The sequence below is a fragment of the Bombyx mandarina genome, chromosome 23, assembly GCF_030267445.1.
Source record: "Bombyx mandarina strain Sakado chromosome 23, ASM3026744v2".
NCBI lineage: Eukaryota > Metazoa > Arthropoda > Insecta > Lepidoptera > Bombycidae > Bombyx > Bombyx mandarina.
The window spans coordinates 4,751,310-4,769,569 of record NC_143229.1 but is presented as its reverse complement, the minus strand read 5'-3'; the positions used below and the strand labels follow the sequence as shown (position 1 = coordinate 4,769,569).

The 18,260-nt window shown below is 37.3% G+C and overlaps 2 protein-coding genes across 2 annotated transcripts; both read right to left on the bottom strand.

The window, feature by feature from the left end:
- Window positions 1-764: 764 nt before the first annotated feature.
- On the bottom strand, window positions 765-5,610 carry LOC114247660 (circadian clock-controlled protein daywake). Its single transcript, XM_089737206.1, has 5 exons — window positions 5,470-5,610; window positions 3,697-3,916; window positions 3,063-3,196; window positions 1,892-2,047; window positions 765-1,430 (listed from the first exon to the last, which is right to left on the bottom strand). The coding sequence occupies exons 1-5, from the start codon at window positions 5,528-5,530 to the stop codon at window positions 1,276-1,278; spliced, it is 726 nt and encodes a 241-aa protein (XP_089593332.1). The 5' UTR covers window positions 5,531-5,610; the 3' UTR covers window positions 765-1,275.
- A 6,010-nt stretch (window positions 5,611-11,620) lies between these two features.
- Window positions 11,621-18,260, bottom strand: LOC114247657 (uncharacterized). Its single transcript, XM_028180663.2, has 5 exons — window positions 18,125-18,260; window positions 16,055-16,274; window positions 14,610-14,743; window positions 13,332-13,490; window positions 11,621-11,858 (listed from the first exon to the last, which is right to left on the bottom strand). Exons 1-5 carry the CDS (start codon window positions 18,183-18,185, stop codon window positions 11,698-11,700), a joined length of 735 nt encoding a protein of 244 aa, XP_028036464.2. The 5' UTR covers window positions 18,186-18,260; the 3' UTR covers window positions 11,621-11,697.

The window sequence follows — 18,260 nt, the reverse complement described above, 5'->3', positions numbered from 1 at the left end:
CGTCGTGTTACCTAATTAGCTCCCTAATATTGCTAAGAAGACGGCTTAATGTGTCAGCTGTCCCCAACAGCCAAGTGAACAATCCCGAGTTCTTTCTCGGGCTGAGGGCTGAACCTACCTAACCTCCTACGAGGTTTCTGCGTCTAAGGCACGTGAAGGAAATGTGGGAAACCATAGATAATCGCTAATAGTCAACGCTAAATGAATGACCAATGAATCTTTTCCAATTAAATTAGTAAATAAAAAAGTATCTTCGATGAAAACCCAATAATTTTAGTAACTAAATGAAAACTTTAATTTGTATTATCACAGAATAAAAACTTTCCTAGCAAACCAGACACGAATTTCTTTAAATTTCACATGGAAAACATATTCTGTAAACTTACAAATACATAATTTGGTGTTGGCAGCTTCGTACATAAAAAATACCTAGGACATGATGACATTGAATTTCGATTCTATATATTCTTTTTTTACTGATAGATTAGGGACTTATTCCAACTTTACGCGGTTGGGTAGGCGAGCTAACGGACTTCACCTGAGAAAATTTACTAACACTAGCCATAGCAAGAGTAGTGTTTCGCAGAGTCTACCACCGGATAGTAGGGGGGGGGTTTGGTGTCATGTAACGCAATGCAATAATCACTTAGTAATAAATAAATAAAAGTTGCTTCATTTTATTATTTATTACGCTTTAGAACTTCGGTTCATAAAAAAGCAATGATTTAAACTTACAATAGACACAATATTTTTATCATGTTTTTTCTAAATCAACCATGACTTGTAAATGTCACTGTGAATAGTTACGCAATAAGATTTTAAGTCGTATGAAAGCACGTATTGCTTTCTCTTGAAAATAAATCTATGAACCAAGTGAAAGCCAATGGTATTAGTAATAAATGTGTTTTAAAACTAATCTTGGATACTTTGAAGATTTCGTGGTAATGAGAGCATATCGTTCGTAGAACAGATGATCACTGGGGCTGAGTAGTTTTCAAACGACAGCCAACTAGAAGACGCAGCTTGGATAGACCTCCGATAAAGTTGATTAACGACATGATGAAAGTCGCGGCAATCTAGTGGAAGTAGGCAGCGCAGTTCACTACAGCGAACCGTGGGGCTTGTGTCTAGCAGTAGATGTCTGTATGTGGCCAAGGATAATCATTACACGTCTTATATATTCTAAAAAAAATTTTAATATACACTAGAGATAAAGTCGTAAAACTAGTTTTGTTCACATTTAGAACTCTGCACATTTGTATGTTATTTTGCATTTTAATTAGATATAAGCATCTGGTCGACTGGCACAGTTTTCAAAACCTTGTTTAAGTTTTTGATAAGGCGCTTGATAGCTATATTTAGGATCGGGCCCTGGAGTTCTTTAGTTACTTCCTTCCAATTTTCACGTGCAAACTGCAAGACTGGTTCCGCTGAAATTGTGAAATCAAATCTGTTCTATATAATATGTGTTATCGAATTGGAATTTATCTAAAAGCGCGTATTTAGTACACTGGCCGCACGGGCCCACGACGAATCTAAATACGTATCATAAAAAGACACTCACCAGTTTTAGTGGAGAGTCGAGGGTGAAATTACGAGAACACAGTTTGATTGGATTTGCCTGACTGAATATATACCTCAGCATATATATATATTTCACCGAGGACATGAACGATGATAGGCAATATCCTAACAGTGACACAGGTCGCAGTCACAACTAACAGATATTAGGATTATGGCTTGGAGACGTGCGAAATATGAAAATGTTTGGTCCACTTTTTTACGCAGCAGTGGAACAAAGGACGATTTTTATTGTTTTTTAACGACACTACATCATTTCTTTATTTAATAATTATTAGTTAACTACATTTAAATAGACTAACAGTCTTACCTAATTCTTTTTGTCCATTGAAGAGGTTAGTCAAATCAAAATCGATTCCGTCAATAATTTCGGCGTTAATATTAAAATTCTTCACCGCAAAATAAGATTTTCCGTCATTACCACTGATTGTTTTGATTTCACCCTGTATTGTGATGTTGTACTGTCCTGAAATAAATGAACATTTCTTTATAAAGATACAATGATTTTAATATTATTCCATTACAAAATATCTAATTAGTGGCAAAATAGATGAGAATAGCTGAAGTTTCGGCTCAGTGACGTAAATCTGGAATGTGGTCTGTTGATTTTTTTAAGCCTATAGACATCTACAACGTAAATGCCCACCTTAAGACATGAGTTGTAAGGTCTCACTATTAACAGTACATCGGCTGCCCCGCCCTTCAAATTGAAACGCATTACTGCTTCACGGCAGAAATAGGCAGGGCGATGGTACCCACCCGTGCGGACTTACAATACTTCCCACCACCAGTAATTACTCAAATCATAATTTTTGCGGGTTTGATTTTTATTACACGATGTTATTCCTTCCTTACTGGTGGTAGGACCTCTTGTGAGTCCGCACGGGTAGGTACCACCGCCCCGCCTATTTCTGCCGTGAAGCAGTAATGCGTTTCGGTTTGAAGGGTGGGGCAGCCGTTGTGACTATACTGAGAACTTAGAACTGTATCTTAAGGTGTGTGGCGCATTTATGTTGTAGATGTCTATGGGCTCCTGTAACCACTTAACACCAGGTGGGCTGTGAGATCGTCCACAAATCTAAGCAATAAAAAAAAAAAAAAAAATCGTGGAAGTCAATCCTGAACATTTCTTAAGTACGTATTTCATTGGAAAAATTGGTACCTGCCGGCGCGATTTGAACACCGATGCATCGCTATATCTATATACGAATGCACGGCACGTCTTGTTGTTTAGACCACGATGACTTCAAAATGGGATGAAATTTGGGATGACAATTGTCTTAAAATAAAAGTGAAAGTTTGATATAATGACCAAAATGTACGTATGTAGCTTGGATCACATATTTCAAGGTGGGTTTTTATATTGTGCCCATAGACTAGCACCGGCTTATCACCAAGGGCCAACGTAACATTTTACTTCCAATCCAACTTTACATTTTGCAGAAAAAAACTGGAGTAGCTATCTGTTGAATTATACATACTGGCATCAAGCTTAAAGTCTCCTTTGCCTTGCACTGGTAAAACAACAAGTCTACCATCGATTTCGTACAAGCCATGTACTTGGATTTCCGGACAAAGTAAGTTGAATTCCAGAAAAGATTTTGCCAAAGACAACCTGTAAGAATAATATTTTTTGTAATAAATTAACATTACAATGTGCTGCTGAAATAATTATGTTAAATTCATTCAAAGTCCCACAGCCTATATACATTATATCAAATCGTGAAAAGCCATATCCACTAGCCACTATCCATTAACGGTGCTTTTAGGCACCACAAGCACCGGTCACCGTCCTCGTCGAACCCGTAGCTTGCGACGAAGGGCTCGACGAGCGAATTAACCCATAGACACAGCCCACTGAGTTTCTCGCTGGATCTTCTCAGTGGGTCGCGTTTCCGATTCGGTGGTAGATTCTGCGAAGCACTGCTCTTGCTAGGGTAAGTGTTAGCAATACTCTGCTTCTCTGGTTTGAGCCCCGTGAGCTCACCTACTAGTTAAGGCGACGTTGATATAGCCTCTCAAGGCTATCAGCTTAGGTAGAAAAAAAAAAAAAAAAGCCATCAATACCCGCGAGTCATCCAAAAAAAAAAATGTTTGCTAACAAAATATACTTACTGAGCATAGTTCAGTTTACATTTCTTGTATCCCGTAATTGAAGTGTTTGTTAGGGTGTATTTGATTATAGAAAGATTCCCATCAATCGAATTATGATAAATGGGATCTGCAGGCTCTATTTCCAAATTGGGATCACCTTTAATTGTCAAATCATAAAGGGCTTGCGAATTCGCTGTGATGCATTTGATATCCTCCTCTTTACATTTTTTTATGTCGAGGCCTGGAATCAGGTCAACATAAAATTTAAATTATATAAAATTTTAAGGTGTCTTCATTTGTATTTGAGAGTGATGATGGGAAGATCTTCCTCTCAGAGGTTAAGATTGTTCAGTAGACTGACGGTCCAAATATTGTTGTCCGGAATTTGTATATTTGCAAGTTTATTTTGGAAATGTTGTTAGCGAGATTAAGGCTTCTGCCAAAAATCTTGTAATCTATGATGGCTCCCGCCACACGTATCACAATCCAAGTAATTCATTTCCTGTATCATGACATTATTGAACTGCCTAATTCTACCACGAAGTTTAGGTTCTGTTGTGGATCACCATGTTAAAATGCATAATGGGATTGAATTTTTAACTTCATCTCAAAGTGAGATACGTCCTTCTGAGCATTAGATATACTAGATATAATTGATTTGATTATTGAATCCAACAGTTAATTTCATTTTCATTCGCGGCATTTCTGGCAAAGTCGTCTTACAGCAACAAATTAAAATAGAACTGGTTTTGTATGCAGCCGCTTATCTTACTATTTATATTGTATACTAGCTGAGTCACGCGATGTTATCTGCGGCTATTGTCGTACCGCAGGTGACACCGTGAGGCGAAGCTAGTCTAAAGCCTATGTTACTCCTTATATCATCAGCTACTTATCAGTGAAAGTCCCGTCAAAATCGGTCCAGCCGTTCCAGAGATTAGCCGGAACAAACAGACAGACAGACAAAAATTGTAAAAAATGTTATTTTGGTGTATGTACCGTATATATATTCATATGCATGTAGTAAAAAGCGGTTATTTTAATATTACAAACAGACACTTCAATTTTATTTATATGTATAGATTTATCTGGATTGTTTATAATATTTATTATTTCTGTTTCCTTATGAGAGATTCTTTAGATTTTCCTGCATTAGGTATATCGAATATGTGATTAATGTATTTATCATTTTTCATCAACCTACGGGTTTCTTTGATATTTTTAAAATTATCTAAATGCGATATCCGAGGACTTTGAGACAGTTTTGATAAACACTACTAACTATTATAGATTTTTTGCAGAAACCAAACTACATAATTACTATTCCAAAAATAGTTAACGTAGAACATGCAGAGGGTAATAGGATTCTAGATAATAAGTTTTTCATAATATGGTTTTGGGGCTAATAAAAATTGCAGTAAAGATTTTTCTATATGTTAAAGGTATAAGTGGCCAATAAAGAATAGACCAGGTAATAGAAAATAATAAAAAGTAAGATAAAATACATAAAAGTTGATTGTTATTGAAATTACTTCAACTATGATACATAGTATAAATTGAAAAATACCAAAATATTTTTATATTCTGTTCAAAATTATTTAATTCGAATGATACTAATTTCCAAAAATAAAATAAAAAAAACTGCGTTTTTTTTGTGAGCAATAAAAGGTACGAGTAAAAACATTATCCAATTAGATTTAGCGAAAAGATAGTCGCGCCACCATCCGATTCAATGTTACTTTATTTGTTTTTATTTACTACTCTCAAAGTCATAAAGTCGATCTAAAAACTCACCGTAACAAGTTTCGGCACAAAAAATAGCACTAAATATGGTGAATAATGTTAACTTTAGCATTGTGTTGCTTCGTGCTGATCGCAGAGCGGAATATGTGTACTCTTCAAGTGGTTTCTTCTTTATATGTGTATGTGTTGATTAACTTGTAATTTACAACGAATTTCTTACAAAAAAAACCTGTAAGGTCAAAATCTACATATTTTTCGCCGTGGCATATTCAACAATTTAGCTAAGTTTAGATTTCATTGTTTCAGCAGTAGGATATTTAATACTGATGAAAGTCCTCTAGATGAGGTTTTCGGACTGATCTTTCTTAAACGGCCACAGACGACCGGTATACGAACAAACGATACGACTCTGAATAAAAAGATGTTTCCAAGAAAATATGTATCAAACATATTAAATGCTTACGAGCGATTTCCACTTCGAAGGAATAATATCGTAAAATTAGCTTTTTAGTAATTATGAAATAGTTCAAGAACCAAGGTTTGCCACAAAATAGTTTTTTGTATTGAGAATTGTTGTGTCGATTAACAGAAGAGGTGTGGTTTCTTCATGATGTTAACGTCAGACTGACTACAACCTCAGCAAATATCCAAAGAGCTTGTTGAGAAATGTTAATACGCTTACCATATAGCCCTGATCTTGTAAGCTCAGATTTCCCCTTGATTTAGTGTCTACATAATTCTTTAGATTAACATTGTTAATTGAGTTGGGTTAACATTTTCCGGTCGACGATGTATCGCGTTCCGACCCGGCAAGGTATCCCGGAAAACTAGCGGTATCGTCTGGGCGGCCTGGTAGGGCCGCCTTACCCGGAGACAGCGTCGCTGGTCGTCGACTATCGCCTCGACGACCCGTCGATCGGGCGTCCTTGGGGTGGTGTCGCGAGTCTGGTTCTGGTATTGACCGCGGGAAACCCTTGCTCTGACCGGGTTCTGACCCCAGGCGGAGATCGGAGATCGGGTGTAAGAGTGCAGGGGAGTCCTTTAGTGGGTGGGCCCTAAAATTCCTTGGGCCCGCCGTCTGCTTCCAACACCTGCAGATTATCAAGTCCCACATACCCCGCGCGCTCCCTAGGCGCGGGGACCTCGCAGGAGGTTCGGGTCCCGGCCCGAAAAAAAAACCAGGAGTGTACTACCTATCGAGACAGTTTGTCGCAGTTTTTTTTTTTTATTTTCTTTTTATTACTTAGATAGGTAAATGAGCTCATGAGCTCCATAGCCTATCAGGTGTTAAAAGGTTACCGGAGGAGCCCACAGACATCAAACACGTAAATACAGCCGCCTAGCTTTAGACATGAGTTCTGAATGTCACAGGAAATTATCACTAGCTCTCGAGTTGACTACTTATTTTCATATTCATTAGATTATCATTATAAATTATGTTAATATTTATGCCGGTATATATAATAATAAAACTAGTTTCGCATTATAACCGCTAGGAAGTGTCGATAGTGTATTATCTCATTAATTAGATAATACATTGTTATTAGAGGAAAAAGAAATAAGGTTTATTTTAGAATAGTTAATTTTGAAACGAGAGGCACGGATAAGTATGATGGCAGCATTGAACCGTACCTTCACAGACGGCTTGCGGTAAATTCGGAATGCTCCATTCTTTATCTGCTTTATGGTAGAACGTGTGGGCATGATTATTCAATGACGAGTAAAACTATATGAAGAACCTTAGATTATTTTTTTATTGCCCTTGTAGGCAGACGAGCATACGGCCCACCTGATGGTGAGTGGTTACCGACGCCCATGGACTTCAGCAATGCCAGGGGCAGAGCCAAGCCGCTGCCTACCGCTTAATACTCTCCACAAGCCTCTTTTAAAGAAGGACATGTCATAGCGCTCGGGAAACACCGTGGAGGGGAGCTCATTCCATAGCCGGATGGTACGTGGCAAAAAAGATTAGATACTTGTATTTTCTCAGATATTCGCGAATCATGAACATAATTAAAACTTTTATCTCTTTCTGTCATTGCAATTGCTTCACCGCTGCTTGAGATACAGGTTTTATCACCTAGTTCAAGCACATATTATGCAAATTATAATTGTGTTTCTACTTCTATGTTAACAATAAATAAATAAGAAAAATAACACTATTTATCCTTACCATCTTAAATAAAAATATATATATTTGTGTAATGTATTATAATATAAAGTAAGTATATGTGTGTGTGTGTGGGGGGGGGGGTGTATTTCTATATACATATATACATTATTTTGTACCTTGTAATATGTATATATTATTATATGTAATGTTTACTGTATGCACTAGGTTTGTGTTCCTAATTCTTCTTTCCTTTTGCGGGCCTACTGGAAGAGATTTCCACATGAAATAAGTAGTGCCCTTGTACTCTGTACCCTTATTGTCGTGTTTTTTCTAACAGCTGTGTGTACAAAATATATTAAATAAATAAATAGATAACAATAAGAATTGTCCTGTCATTATAGTAATTTCTACGTCTCAAATATTTTGCAGCTTTCGTGATCACGGATTACTAAGGTGATATTCGTTGACATTTCAATATTCTGTTAACTACTTCAATTTTGCTAGTTTTTTTACGTTGATTTTCTAACTTAGTGATCATTGTAAATGCTGCAAGTCCGCATACATGAATACATACCCTTCTGCCAGTTTCCGTCGGCGAGAAATAATCCATTCCGGTTTGATAGCAGTATCATTAGTATCATTCAGCCTTCAAGGTGGCTTATGACATTCACGCTGTTGTGTCTATGCGATTCTTCTCAGTCATATGGCACTCTTGGCAGAGTGGTCGTGGTCAAAGCGGTAGTGCGGTTTTTTTTATTGCATAGATGTGTGGACGAGCTCACATCCCACCTGGTCTTAAGTGGTTACCGGATCCCATAGACATCTACAACGTAAATGCGCCACCCACCTTGAGATATAACTTCTAAAGTCCCAAATATAGTTACAACGGCTGCTCCACCCTTCAAACCGAAAAGCATTACTGCTTCACGGCAGAAATAGGCAGGGTGGTGACCACACCAGGTAGGTACCAACCTACCCGTGCGAACTGACAAGACTCACCTCCGCAGTGAAAATAACGAGTTTCATGTTAGCTATCCGTGCATTGGATCATTCAGCGAAAGCCGAAAGGCGACTCTTGCAGCACTCTTGCTATTAAGAGTTAACACCAGGTGCTCTCGTTAAAACCAGGTGGGCTGTGAGTTGGTCCACCCATCTAAGCTATAAAAAAAAAGTTACGCGTTCTGGTTCAAAGGACAGCCTTTTGGGAGCGTATTGTGAAGTCTATGCTTTCTCTCCTCTTATCGCTTACCATCAAGTCAGCCCTGAGCTCTGAAAAGCGCTTTTTCCATAAAGGAAAATGAATATTATCATGTTGTATTGATATGTTTTATGGTTGGTGAAATCAAAAAAATCTTATAGATAATATTCTGATAATTTCTATAGTATAAAACAATAGGTAGTTTTAAACAAAACAATTGACGTCAAAGCTCCTAATTAATATAAATATTCAGAAATTATATAATACGTTATAATAAATACGTTAATAACTTTTTATGGTTTTAGCCACTAATTAATAGACTGTCTTAAACAAAATAGGTGCTAATATAAAGTCTTCCTCTTATAACGAAGTTTATTTTATTTAAGAATGATTTAAAATGTTTAAAAATATGCCTAGAAAATCTGAATAAGGTTTAAGATAATGTATGGCTTTGTGTTTTTCCCTTAGATTGGCAGAAGAAGTAACGACTGATCCAGTGTTAAATGGTAGGTAGTGTAGACATCGAAGCTTGAATTTCTGCGATTACTTTAGCGTGTGTATTGTCCCACCCTTTATGACCACGCCACTGTCTGTAATAAATACATGCATGCTTTCAAGTTAATACTACAGCGGTAGGAGGATAGGATAGGATCTTTGTGAAAGATATCCGGTAATCGCGGTCTAGCTGAATGCTCGCTTAAATGTCTATACGATGTTGCCTTGACACAAAATGTATTTTTTTTCGGACTGGAACCGAACCTCCTTCGAGATCCCTGCGCCTAGGGGGCGCGCGGGGTATGTGGGACTTGACGATCTGCAGGTGTTGGGAGCAGACCGCGGCCCAGGGAATTTCAGAGCCCTACCGCACTAAACGAATCCCCTGCATTCTTACACCCGACGTCTGATCTCCGCCCGGAGTCACAGCCCGGTCAGAGTAGGGGGGTTCCCGCGGTCAACACTACAACCAGACACGCGGCGCCACCCCGAGGACGCCCGACCGACGGGTCGTCGAGGCGATAGTCGACGACCAACAACGTCGGTTTCCACGGTACGGCGGCCCTACCCGACCCATGCCGCTGGAGCTCCGCTAAGCAATAAAAACATCTTGACTGGAGCATGAGTACATCATGCAATATCTTGTGGTTACTGGTGGTAGGACCTCTTGTGAGTCCGCGCGGGTGGGTACCACCACCCTGCCTATTTCTGCCGTGAAGCAGTAATGCGTTTCGGTTTGAAGGGTGGGGCAGCCGTCGTTACTATACTTGAGACCTTAGAACTTGTATCTCAAGGTGGGTGGCGCATTTACGTTGTGGATGTCTATGGGCTCCAGTAACCACTTAACATCAGGTGGGCTGTGAGCTCGTCCACCCATCTAAGCAATAAAAAAAAAAAAAAAAAAAAAAAAATCTTACCATAATAAAAGCAGTGATTCGCTGAATCTACGCCTGGCACGGAATCGCAAGCTACTGTGAAGATCTTGGCTTTCATTTTCTTCACTAAGCCATGTATACTGCGAGCTGATCTGCCCTGGATTTAGGGTAATATTAAATAATTTAAACACAATATAACCACGATACGCTACTGAGGAACTCAGATTGCCAGGCAAAAATATCGAAGACGCATACGAAATAAAAACAGATGCATTCGTGTTATTTGTATAAGCAAATATATATTTAGCATATACAACTCACTCGTATTAAAGTCTTTGCATGATATCGTCGTATATGAGATGAACAGCTTTGAGCTTGAGAAAGTTGAAAATCGGGCAAATTGAGGCAGAAAATAGAAAAGCATATCTGGTAAAGGCAAGGCGTGATTAATAGGTGCTTTAGGAAAGAGTTTGGATTCGGTTGGGAATCGAGCTCGGATGCTGTAGATAATGGTGTCTTCTGGTTGAACCCGTGCTCACACACCGGTCCTAGTGGAGCTGGAGAAACCTTCGGGCTAACATTGATACTACTATCTCAAAAAAAAAAACAAAAAAAAGGGAGCGCTAAGAGTCACATCGCGGCGATGCAATAAGGTAATCTTGTTACACATTTTTAGATACCTATATCAGTTTTTAATGTAAATAATAATTACAATGATTCATATTAGATAGAATTATGAGCGAGCCAACTATTTCATTTCCGTTCCTAGTTTTTTGTTTCATTTTTCGAATGAAATAACAAGCTTAAAATTTTAATTATCAGTATATGTACGTGTGATGTTGAGAAAAACAAAATTTACATATAAAAAATACGAATACGTTTATTTTTCGTACTTGATAGGTGAAGAAGCGCCGGTACTCTTCGTGTAAAGTGATTGTAGGACGCCTTACGTTTCACAGTGTCGAAATCAAGACTAACATATAAGAGGCTTATTTATTTAATTTATTTATTTCATTTACTTCAGATTTTGCATCCATATTACACTCATTAACATTTCATTTATACTAGAATTAAATAAAAATAATACTACAATCTCGGACTAAAACAAAATCAATAATCATAATAAAAACCAAAAAGTCTTAGTCGTTAGAAGTCATAAGAGCGTTATGACTGCTAATGACTGATGAAGAAGCTTATGATTGTTCCGCAGCAAAAATTGACATAATAGCAGCGTAAACTATCCTGAATTGGTTCACAAGATCCCCTAGTACGAGCTATTCAGCAAATTTACCAAAGATTACTAGTTACACGAGGTTATGTTTTCAAAATGATGGTTGTTCGAGAGCACATGTTAAATTAGATTAGGTACGTTTTTACATATATATGTACTATTTCTTTAAATTATTGTTATTTGTTGGTGAGATTTAACACCCAGAATCTTATTGCGATGGAAAAAACGTGAAAAAGGGGTTTCAAAATAAAAAAATTGATTTTTTGATAGATTTATTTTCCGATACTATTAATCTTAATTGACAAATCTATGTTCTTTTTTGTGTAGTTATGATGTTTGTACACAGGACAGGTGGCAATGATGAATATCAAAGGACTGTTCTAGCAAACAGCTGTTTTACGGGCACGTGCTTTAAGTATTTATTGACGCTTTCGATGAACTTTTCGAATACCGCATACATTGCCGGCTCTTGTGTTGCTGCGGTCACTCTCTGCCAGTTCGCGTTGAGAAGATTACTCATGATAAATGCTGGAACAAGGTTATTATTTTAGGAGAAGATGGTAGACGAATAAGTAATTTAAAATTTAATACTGTCAAAGAACAATTTTATGTGATTATTTTTGAGCATTAATTTAACACGATTTCAAATACCCACTTTTATTTCTACATTTTTATTGGCCTTAGAAGGCAAACGAGCATGCAGCCGATCTGGTGGTAGTGCTACTGTTATTCTTCAGCAATTCCAGAAGCACATCTAAGTTGCTGCTTACTGTTATATACAGTATACAGCACTTGAAGTAAAGATTGAGGATCGTCCACCGGTCACCGTCGTCGCCGAACCCGTCACTTGCGACGAGGGGTTCGGTGAGTAAACTAACCTATAGATACAGCCCACTGAGTTTCTCGCCGGATCTTCTCAGTGGGTGGCGTTTCCGATTCAGTGGTAGATTCAGCGAAGTACTGCTCTTGCTAGGGCCAGTGTTAGCAACACTCCCGGTTTGAGCCCCGTGAGCTCTTACGCTGACATAGCCTCTCAAGGCTATCAGCTTAGGAAGGAGAAAAAAAAAGAGGATCGACTTCGAAGTATCCTTAGATGCTCCTAATTTTCGAAGCGGAAAGAGACTGTGTCGTCATATAAATAGGGTTGTGATACTCTAGAGCTTACCCACAGTATACTCTAGTAATTAAAGACCAACATTTGCCATAAATAAGAATATACGGAAAAGAGCTTTGCTAGTGGTCGAGCGTATTGGAAACCACAAAGCTGCTCTATCCAGAAGGTTGCATGACGGCTTGACCTCAAACTTTATTGTCAATTAAATATCACTTATTCTACATAGTCCCTTATGCGAGTACTTTGATATAATTTCCCTGTACAAAATAAATTGAATCAGTGTTCGGAATGCTTCCTTTTGAAATACGTCACGACGTCACATCACATGGTGATGTGTCTATGCCGCTATTGTCACTATATTAATCTTTTTAGATCTGGCCATGCTATGCCATAATTTTTGTAGATCCATGAGCGATAGTAACCATTTTATTATTTTTATTCACAACGAATCGTTTGGTTCAACACTACACGCTGTCAGTTTATATAATGATGAGGATTTTCCTCCATAATTTTCATGATTTATTATCATTTCTTTTTCACACTATTCCATTTATTTAGTCTGTTTTTATTGTAGGTGATAGTTGTAATGTTCGAACATGTTTGTAGCAGGCTTTCTCAGAATGCTAACACGATATGACATGGTGCTTATGAAATTTTCATTAACGAATACACATGTAATAATCGACCTACCTTTTTTTTTTATTGCTTAGGTGTGTGGACGAGCTCACAGCCCACCTGATGTTAAGTGGTTACTGGAGCCCATAGACATCTACAACGTAAATGCGCCACACACCTTGAGATATAAGTTCTAAGGTCTCAGTATAGTCAATACGGCTGCTTATCTGCTTATCTGTTAATAATACTAGTGACGTATAAAATATACTAACCTCGTTCAGGATCTGAATTGTACAAATTGTTGAATTGATATGTGGCGAGTCCTCTTACATCCAAATAACTCATTTTAAACTCTGTTACATGTATGTAAGTGTTCTCGTTTGGGCCATTGTAGAGCTGCATCCCTCCAGTTAACCCGATTATGTAGTTATCTGAAATGCACTTAGAAATCTTTAGAGCCGTCTATGGGCAGTTTTTTTATTGCATAGATGGGTGGACGAGCTTACAGCCCACCTGGTGTTGAGTGATTACCGGACCCATAGACATCTCCAACATAAATGCCCACCTTGAGATATGAGTTCTGAGGTCTCAGTATAGTACAACGGCTGCCCCACCCTTGAAACCGAAACGCATACTGCGTCACGGCAGAAATAGGCAAAGTAGTGGTACCTACCCGTGTGGACTCACAAGAGGTCCTACCAACAGGAATTATGCAAATTATAAATTTGCGGGCTTGATTTTTATTACACGATGTTATTCCTTCTCCGTGGAAGTTAATCGTGAACATTTGTTGAGTACATTTCATTAGAAGAATTGGTACCCGCCTGCGGGATTTGAACACCGCTGCATCGCCCTGAAAACACATATATCGAGCTACATTTACATCTCAAGTGGACAGCGATTTATAATCACGAGAGTTTGGTGAGGATCGGATATTTGTCTCGGTCGGCGTTGTATCGCGTTCCGACCTGGCAGACTGGTTTTGACCCAGCAGGGTGTCCCGGAATACCAACGGTATCACCGGGCAGCCTAGTACGGCGGCCTTAACGCGGAGACCGGCGTCGTTGGTCGTCGACTATCGCCTCGAGGACCCGTCGGTCGGATGTACTCGGGGTGGCCCCTTGAATCTCTTTGTAGTATTGACCGCGGGAGCCCCCCTACTCTGACCGGGTTCTGAACCCGGACGGAGATTGGATGTCGGATTTAAGAGTGCAGTGGAGTCGTTTAATGCGGCAGGGCCCTAAAAGATCCTTGGGCTTGCGGTCTGCTCCCAACATCTGCAGATCGTCAAGTCCCGCATACCGCGCGCGCCCTCTAGGCGCGGGAGCCTCGCAGGAGGTTCGACCCCGGGCCGAAAAAAAGTTATAGATAGATATAGATATCTCATGTGTAAAGTGATTTATTTCGATATCAAAATAGCCGGAACGTGATAATTCAACATGTTACACTACGAATAAATAACTTATTATTTATTCGTAGATGTTACATCATTGTCGTTCCATTAAACAAGGAAGAATATGTGGTAAATTAAAAAGTCAAAATAAAATTACCATAAACAATTCTGCAAGGTCCGTTTCCGTCTATATTGAGTGACATTATTTCACCTTTAATATCATAGTCAGCTTCCAGAATGAGACGAGGGCATGTCAAGTAAAATTCCCATGTTAATTCGTTCATGTTAAATCTGAAAAAAAACCCACACAAAGGTCTTTATAAATTTTCTTTCGTTTTCGAAATTAATAGACAAAATTTAAGCTAATTTCACGGCATAATCGCATTTGTTTTTTTAATTTTATTATTATTAACTAGCCGTACTCCCCCGCTTCGCTGGACATTTAAAATTAACATTATTATTTATTGTCATTATTATTAGGGAGTCCAACACTCATTTAAATATTAGCCTATCCATTAAGTACATGTATTTTCTACATGAAAACCAAGTTTCAAGTCAATCGGATGCATGGTTCAGTAGCTTTAACGGGACATCCGTAAAAACCACTGTAGATTTATATATTAGTACAGATAGAATCAGATAATGTTTGGTTAACGTTATTAGTGTACGTCAAATAATTTTTCCCACTTCTTTCTCACTACTCACTCCAAATATTTTGAAGGTAAGTATTCTTCAAGTCTCGAAAAAAAAATTGCCTATAGTTTCTGAAAGCATGGTCTTAGATTAGAGAAGTCTATTTGAACGCTATATTTGAACCGCTCCTATAGCATACGGGCTATAAAAGAAAGTATAAGCATTACCAGTATGAAACCCCAAATAAGGTCGATCTAAGGAACGTAGCAGGAACTTTAATGAACGTTCTTATTGTATCATCAATCAATTTCCCAATGAAATTAATTTAGAGGACACTTTAAATACGATTGTTTGATCCTTACTATCACTATCTACTTATGGATGGTACAAGTGATGTTGTCTGATCTGTTTTGATTTGAATGGTAAAAGAGCCATTGGACAATACAATTGAAGCTTGAGGCTTGAGCCTGACCTGAAGTACCAAGGGAAGTAGAGGCTTTCACTTTGTAACATTTCTATTAACAACACATAGGTATACTTTAGGTAACTAGCTCGTCTACTGATACGGCAATAAAATAGTTTCGTTCTCATATTGTTCCAAAGTTGATGACATCACAATATTATCAATTCCTTTGCCCATCTATACTAACTCGTGGTCGCCTAGTAGTCAAAATACGACCATAATTATTAATTTAAATTATAAATTTGAACATTACTATGGTTCTATTGTCAGCCTTTACTTCTTTAATCACGGATTTCGCCGAGGCTACACACTATATACAAATAACATTAAAGACAAACAATATTGATCTATTCTCAATTTGACCACAGACTTTAACAATAAAGAAAAGAGTATATATTATGCATTCGTGTATCAAATACATGGTAGTACGTAATTTTCGTAAAAAAGGGTACAAAGTTTTTGCTTCACGTATAATATCTATACTAAGAAAACTGGTCTATACTCACTTCAGTTGATGAATAGTACAATGCTTCAATCCGTACAAATATGCATTTGTTAACGTATAGTTCAGGCGTTGCGAGATTGATTGTATTGAGTCCCGATGCAGAGGATCGTTACGATCTATTGCGAATTCTGGTTTCCCATTAACTATATTGTGGTATACATTGATGGAAGCTTGCGTTGTGCACACCACATCGCTTAAGTCGCAAGGAACGCGTTCGAACGCTGAAAACAAATTAAAATACACGGTGTAATCGTTTTTATCCGAATGTAGAAGGAGTAACATATTTTCGAATGTATGTATGTATAATTATTTATAACTAGTATACGGTTGCTTATGCAAATCAAATCAAATCAAAAAAAAAATTCAACATAAATGAAAGTACATACTTGTTGAACGTCAAAAGAACTACCGCCAATTCGCAAGAACTAGCCTCCGTCCTGAGAAGAATTGGCAAGAAACTCAGCGGGCACTTTTTTTTTTTAATATTAGATAATTTTTTAATATTAGATTTTTTTTAAATATTCATTTTTACATGAGTATAGTAACTTAACAATTATTACAATATTGAAATGCCCGGAGTGAGCAACTCATTCCCACTTTGTGCAATCTTCTGCAATATTCAATGAGTAAAGGGTGTTAACTGCCCTTTATTAATAAAACAAGTTGATTACAATTTAACTCCGTATATTCACAAGTGTCTGTCGTGTCGGGTGGGCTATATACGACTGACCAAATGCAAGCGATATACAAAACTGCATACGCTGCTAAGCTGTGTCCCTACACTAGCTTTTGCCCGCGACTCCGTAAGCGTGGAATAGTTACTTTGGTATAACGCAAAATTTTACCGTCCACTTCATTTACGTAGAAAGTGAAAATATTTTTGAATTATAGAATATCAGGAGCCATTTAAACCCCTATTTTGAAACATTCTTTATTGGTGCTTGTATTGGTCTTACCGTGATGTTATATAGCCTATAGCCTTCCTCAATAAACGGGCTATCTAACACACACTGAACAAATTTTTCAAATCGGATCAGTAGTTCCTGAGATTAGCGCGTTCAAACAAACAAACTCTTCAGCTTTCTATTATTAAAAAGCTTTTTATGCCTTTTTCCATTTATTGACATAGGATAATTATGCAGTCCACAATGAAAAAAGGAATAAATTTATTCCATAATTAAAGATAAAAACTAGCCAAAAATATAATTTAGTTAGGACATGCATCCTAATTGGAATTGATTTATGGCGGAAATAAAATATATTATTATTATTGAATGAAACAAAAAATATATTAAACTGTACGAAAAATACTAACTTGAAAATGTAAAACGAGCTATGTTAGTAAAGTTATTGCAAATTGCGGATAAATAAAGAAATCAAATATATTTGTGTGTAGTTTAAACGCTTGCAATAACTCCACTAATATTTTACTAATGCCAAGCGTATGGAGAGTTTTAAAAATTGCATTTGGCTCCATACCTACTTTGTGTAATGAAATCACAGCGATTCGGTTCTCTTTATCACCCCACTCCATTTTAATATCGCAAAATATTGTACAATGTATTGGCACCAAAATGAGAAAACTCAATGAGCAATCATATAAAAATGACAGATTCCAAATTCAAATGTAATATTTTGTTTATTTTTAATTGTAACAGTCTTTATGGCCAGACTAAGTATTATAGAGTTCATTATTCCGTCTCTATTTTATATTAATAAAGACACGATAGTTCATTTATTTAATTGATTTTCGATTTAATCGATTTATGATTAACTGATAGATAGACGACGTACAGACATAATCTAAAAAACTAGCTATATTTTGCGTTAGCATTAGCTGATAGTTTCAGAAAGCGCTTTAAAAACCGATAGTGACAGACTTCAACATGTGGATTCTCAAAGGATCTAACAGAAAAGGCGGCGTTCATTAAAAAAAATTCACAAGAAAACAACTAGAAAAAAAAACCTCATTTAAAGTAATACCTTATGAAACGGTTCAAATTATGTGATAGCTTTCCGATGATTAAAGTGAATAAGTAAATGTTTATGTGCCAAAATTAAAACCACTCACCAAATACATTTGAAATCAGTAGTGAAATTGTTAAAATTAATTTAAAGTTCACAGTGGTCATCTTTTCAGAGCCGCGCACCCAAGTCCAGAACTTAATTAGATATGAAAGTATCTCTGGTACGAACGATTTTAAATG

Excerpts from the sequence above, each read along its gene's own strand:
- LOC114247660 (XM_089737206.1), bottom strand. The coding sequence starts at position 5,530 with ATGCTAAAGTTAACATTATTCACCATATTTAGTGCTATTTTTTGTGCC. Across the intron at positions 3,197-3,696 it reads TGTAAACTGAACTATGCTCA|GTTGTCTTTGGCAAAATCTT; the intron begins GTAAGTATATTT and ends TTATTCTTACAG. Across the intron at positions 1,431-1,891 it reads CAATGGACAAAAAGAATTAG|CGGAACCAGTCTTGCAGTTT; the intron begins GTAAGACTGTTA and ends TCACAATTTCAG.
- LOC114247657 (XM_028180663.2), bottom strand. The coding sequence starts at position 18,185 with ATGACCACTGTGAACTTTAAATTAATTTTAACAATTTCACTACTGATT. Across the intron at positions 14,744-16,054 it reads TGTACTATTCATCAACTGAA|ATTTAACATGAACGAATTAA; the intron begins GTGAGTATAGAC and ends GTTTTTTTTCAG. Across the intron at positions 11,859-13,331 it reads CAATTCAGATCCTGAACGAG|CATTTATCATGAGTAATCTT; the intron begins GTTAGTATATTT and ends ACCTTGTTCCAG.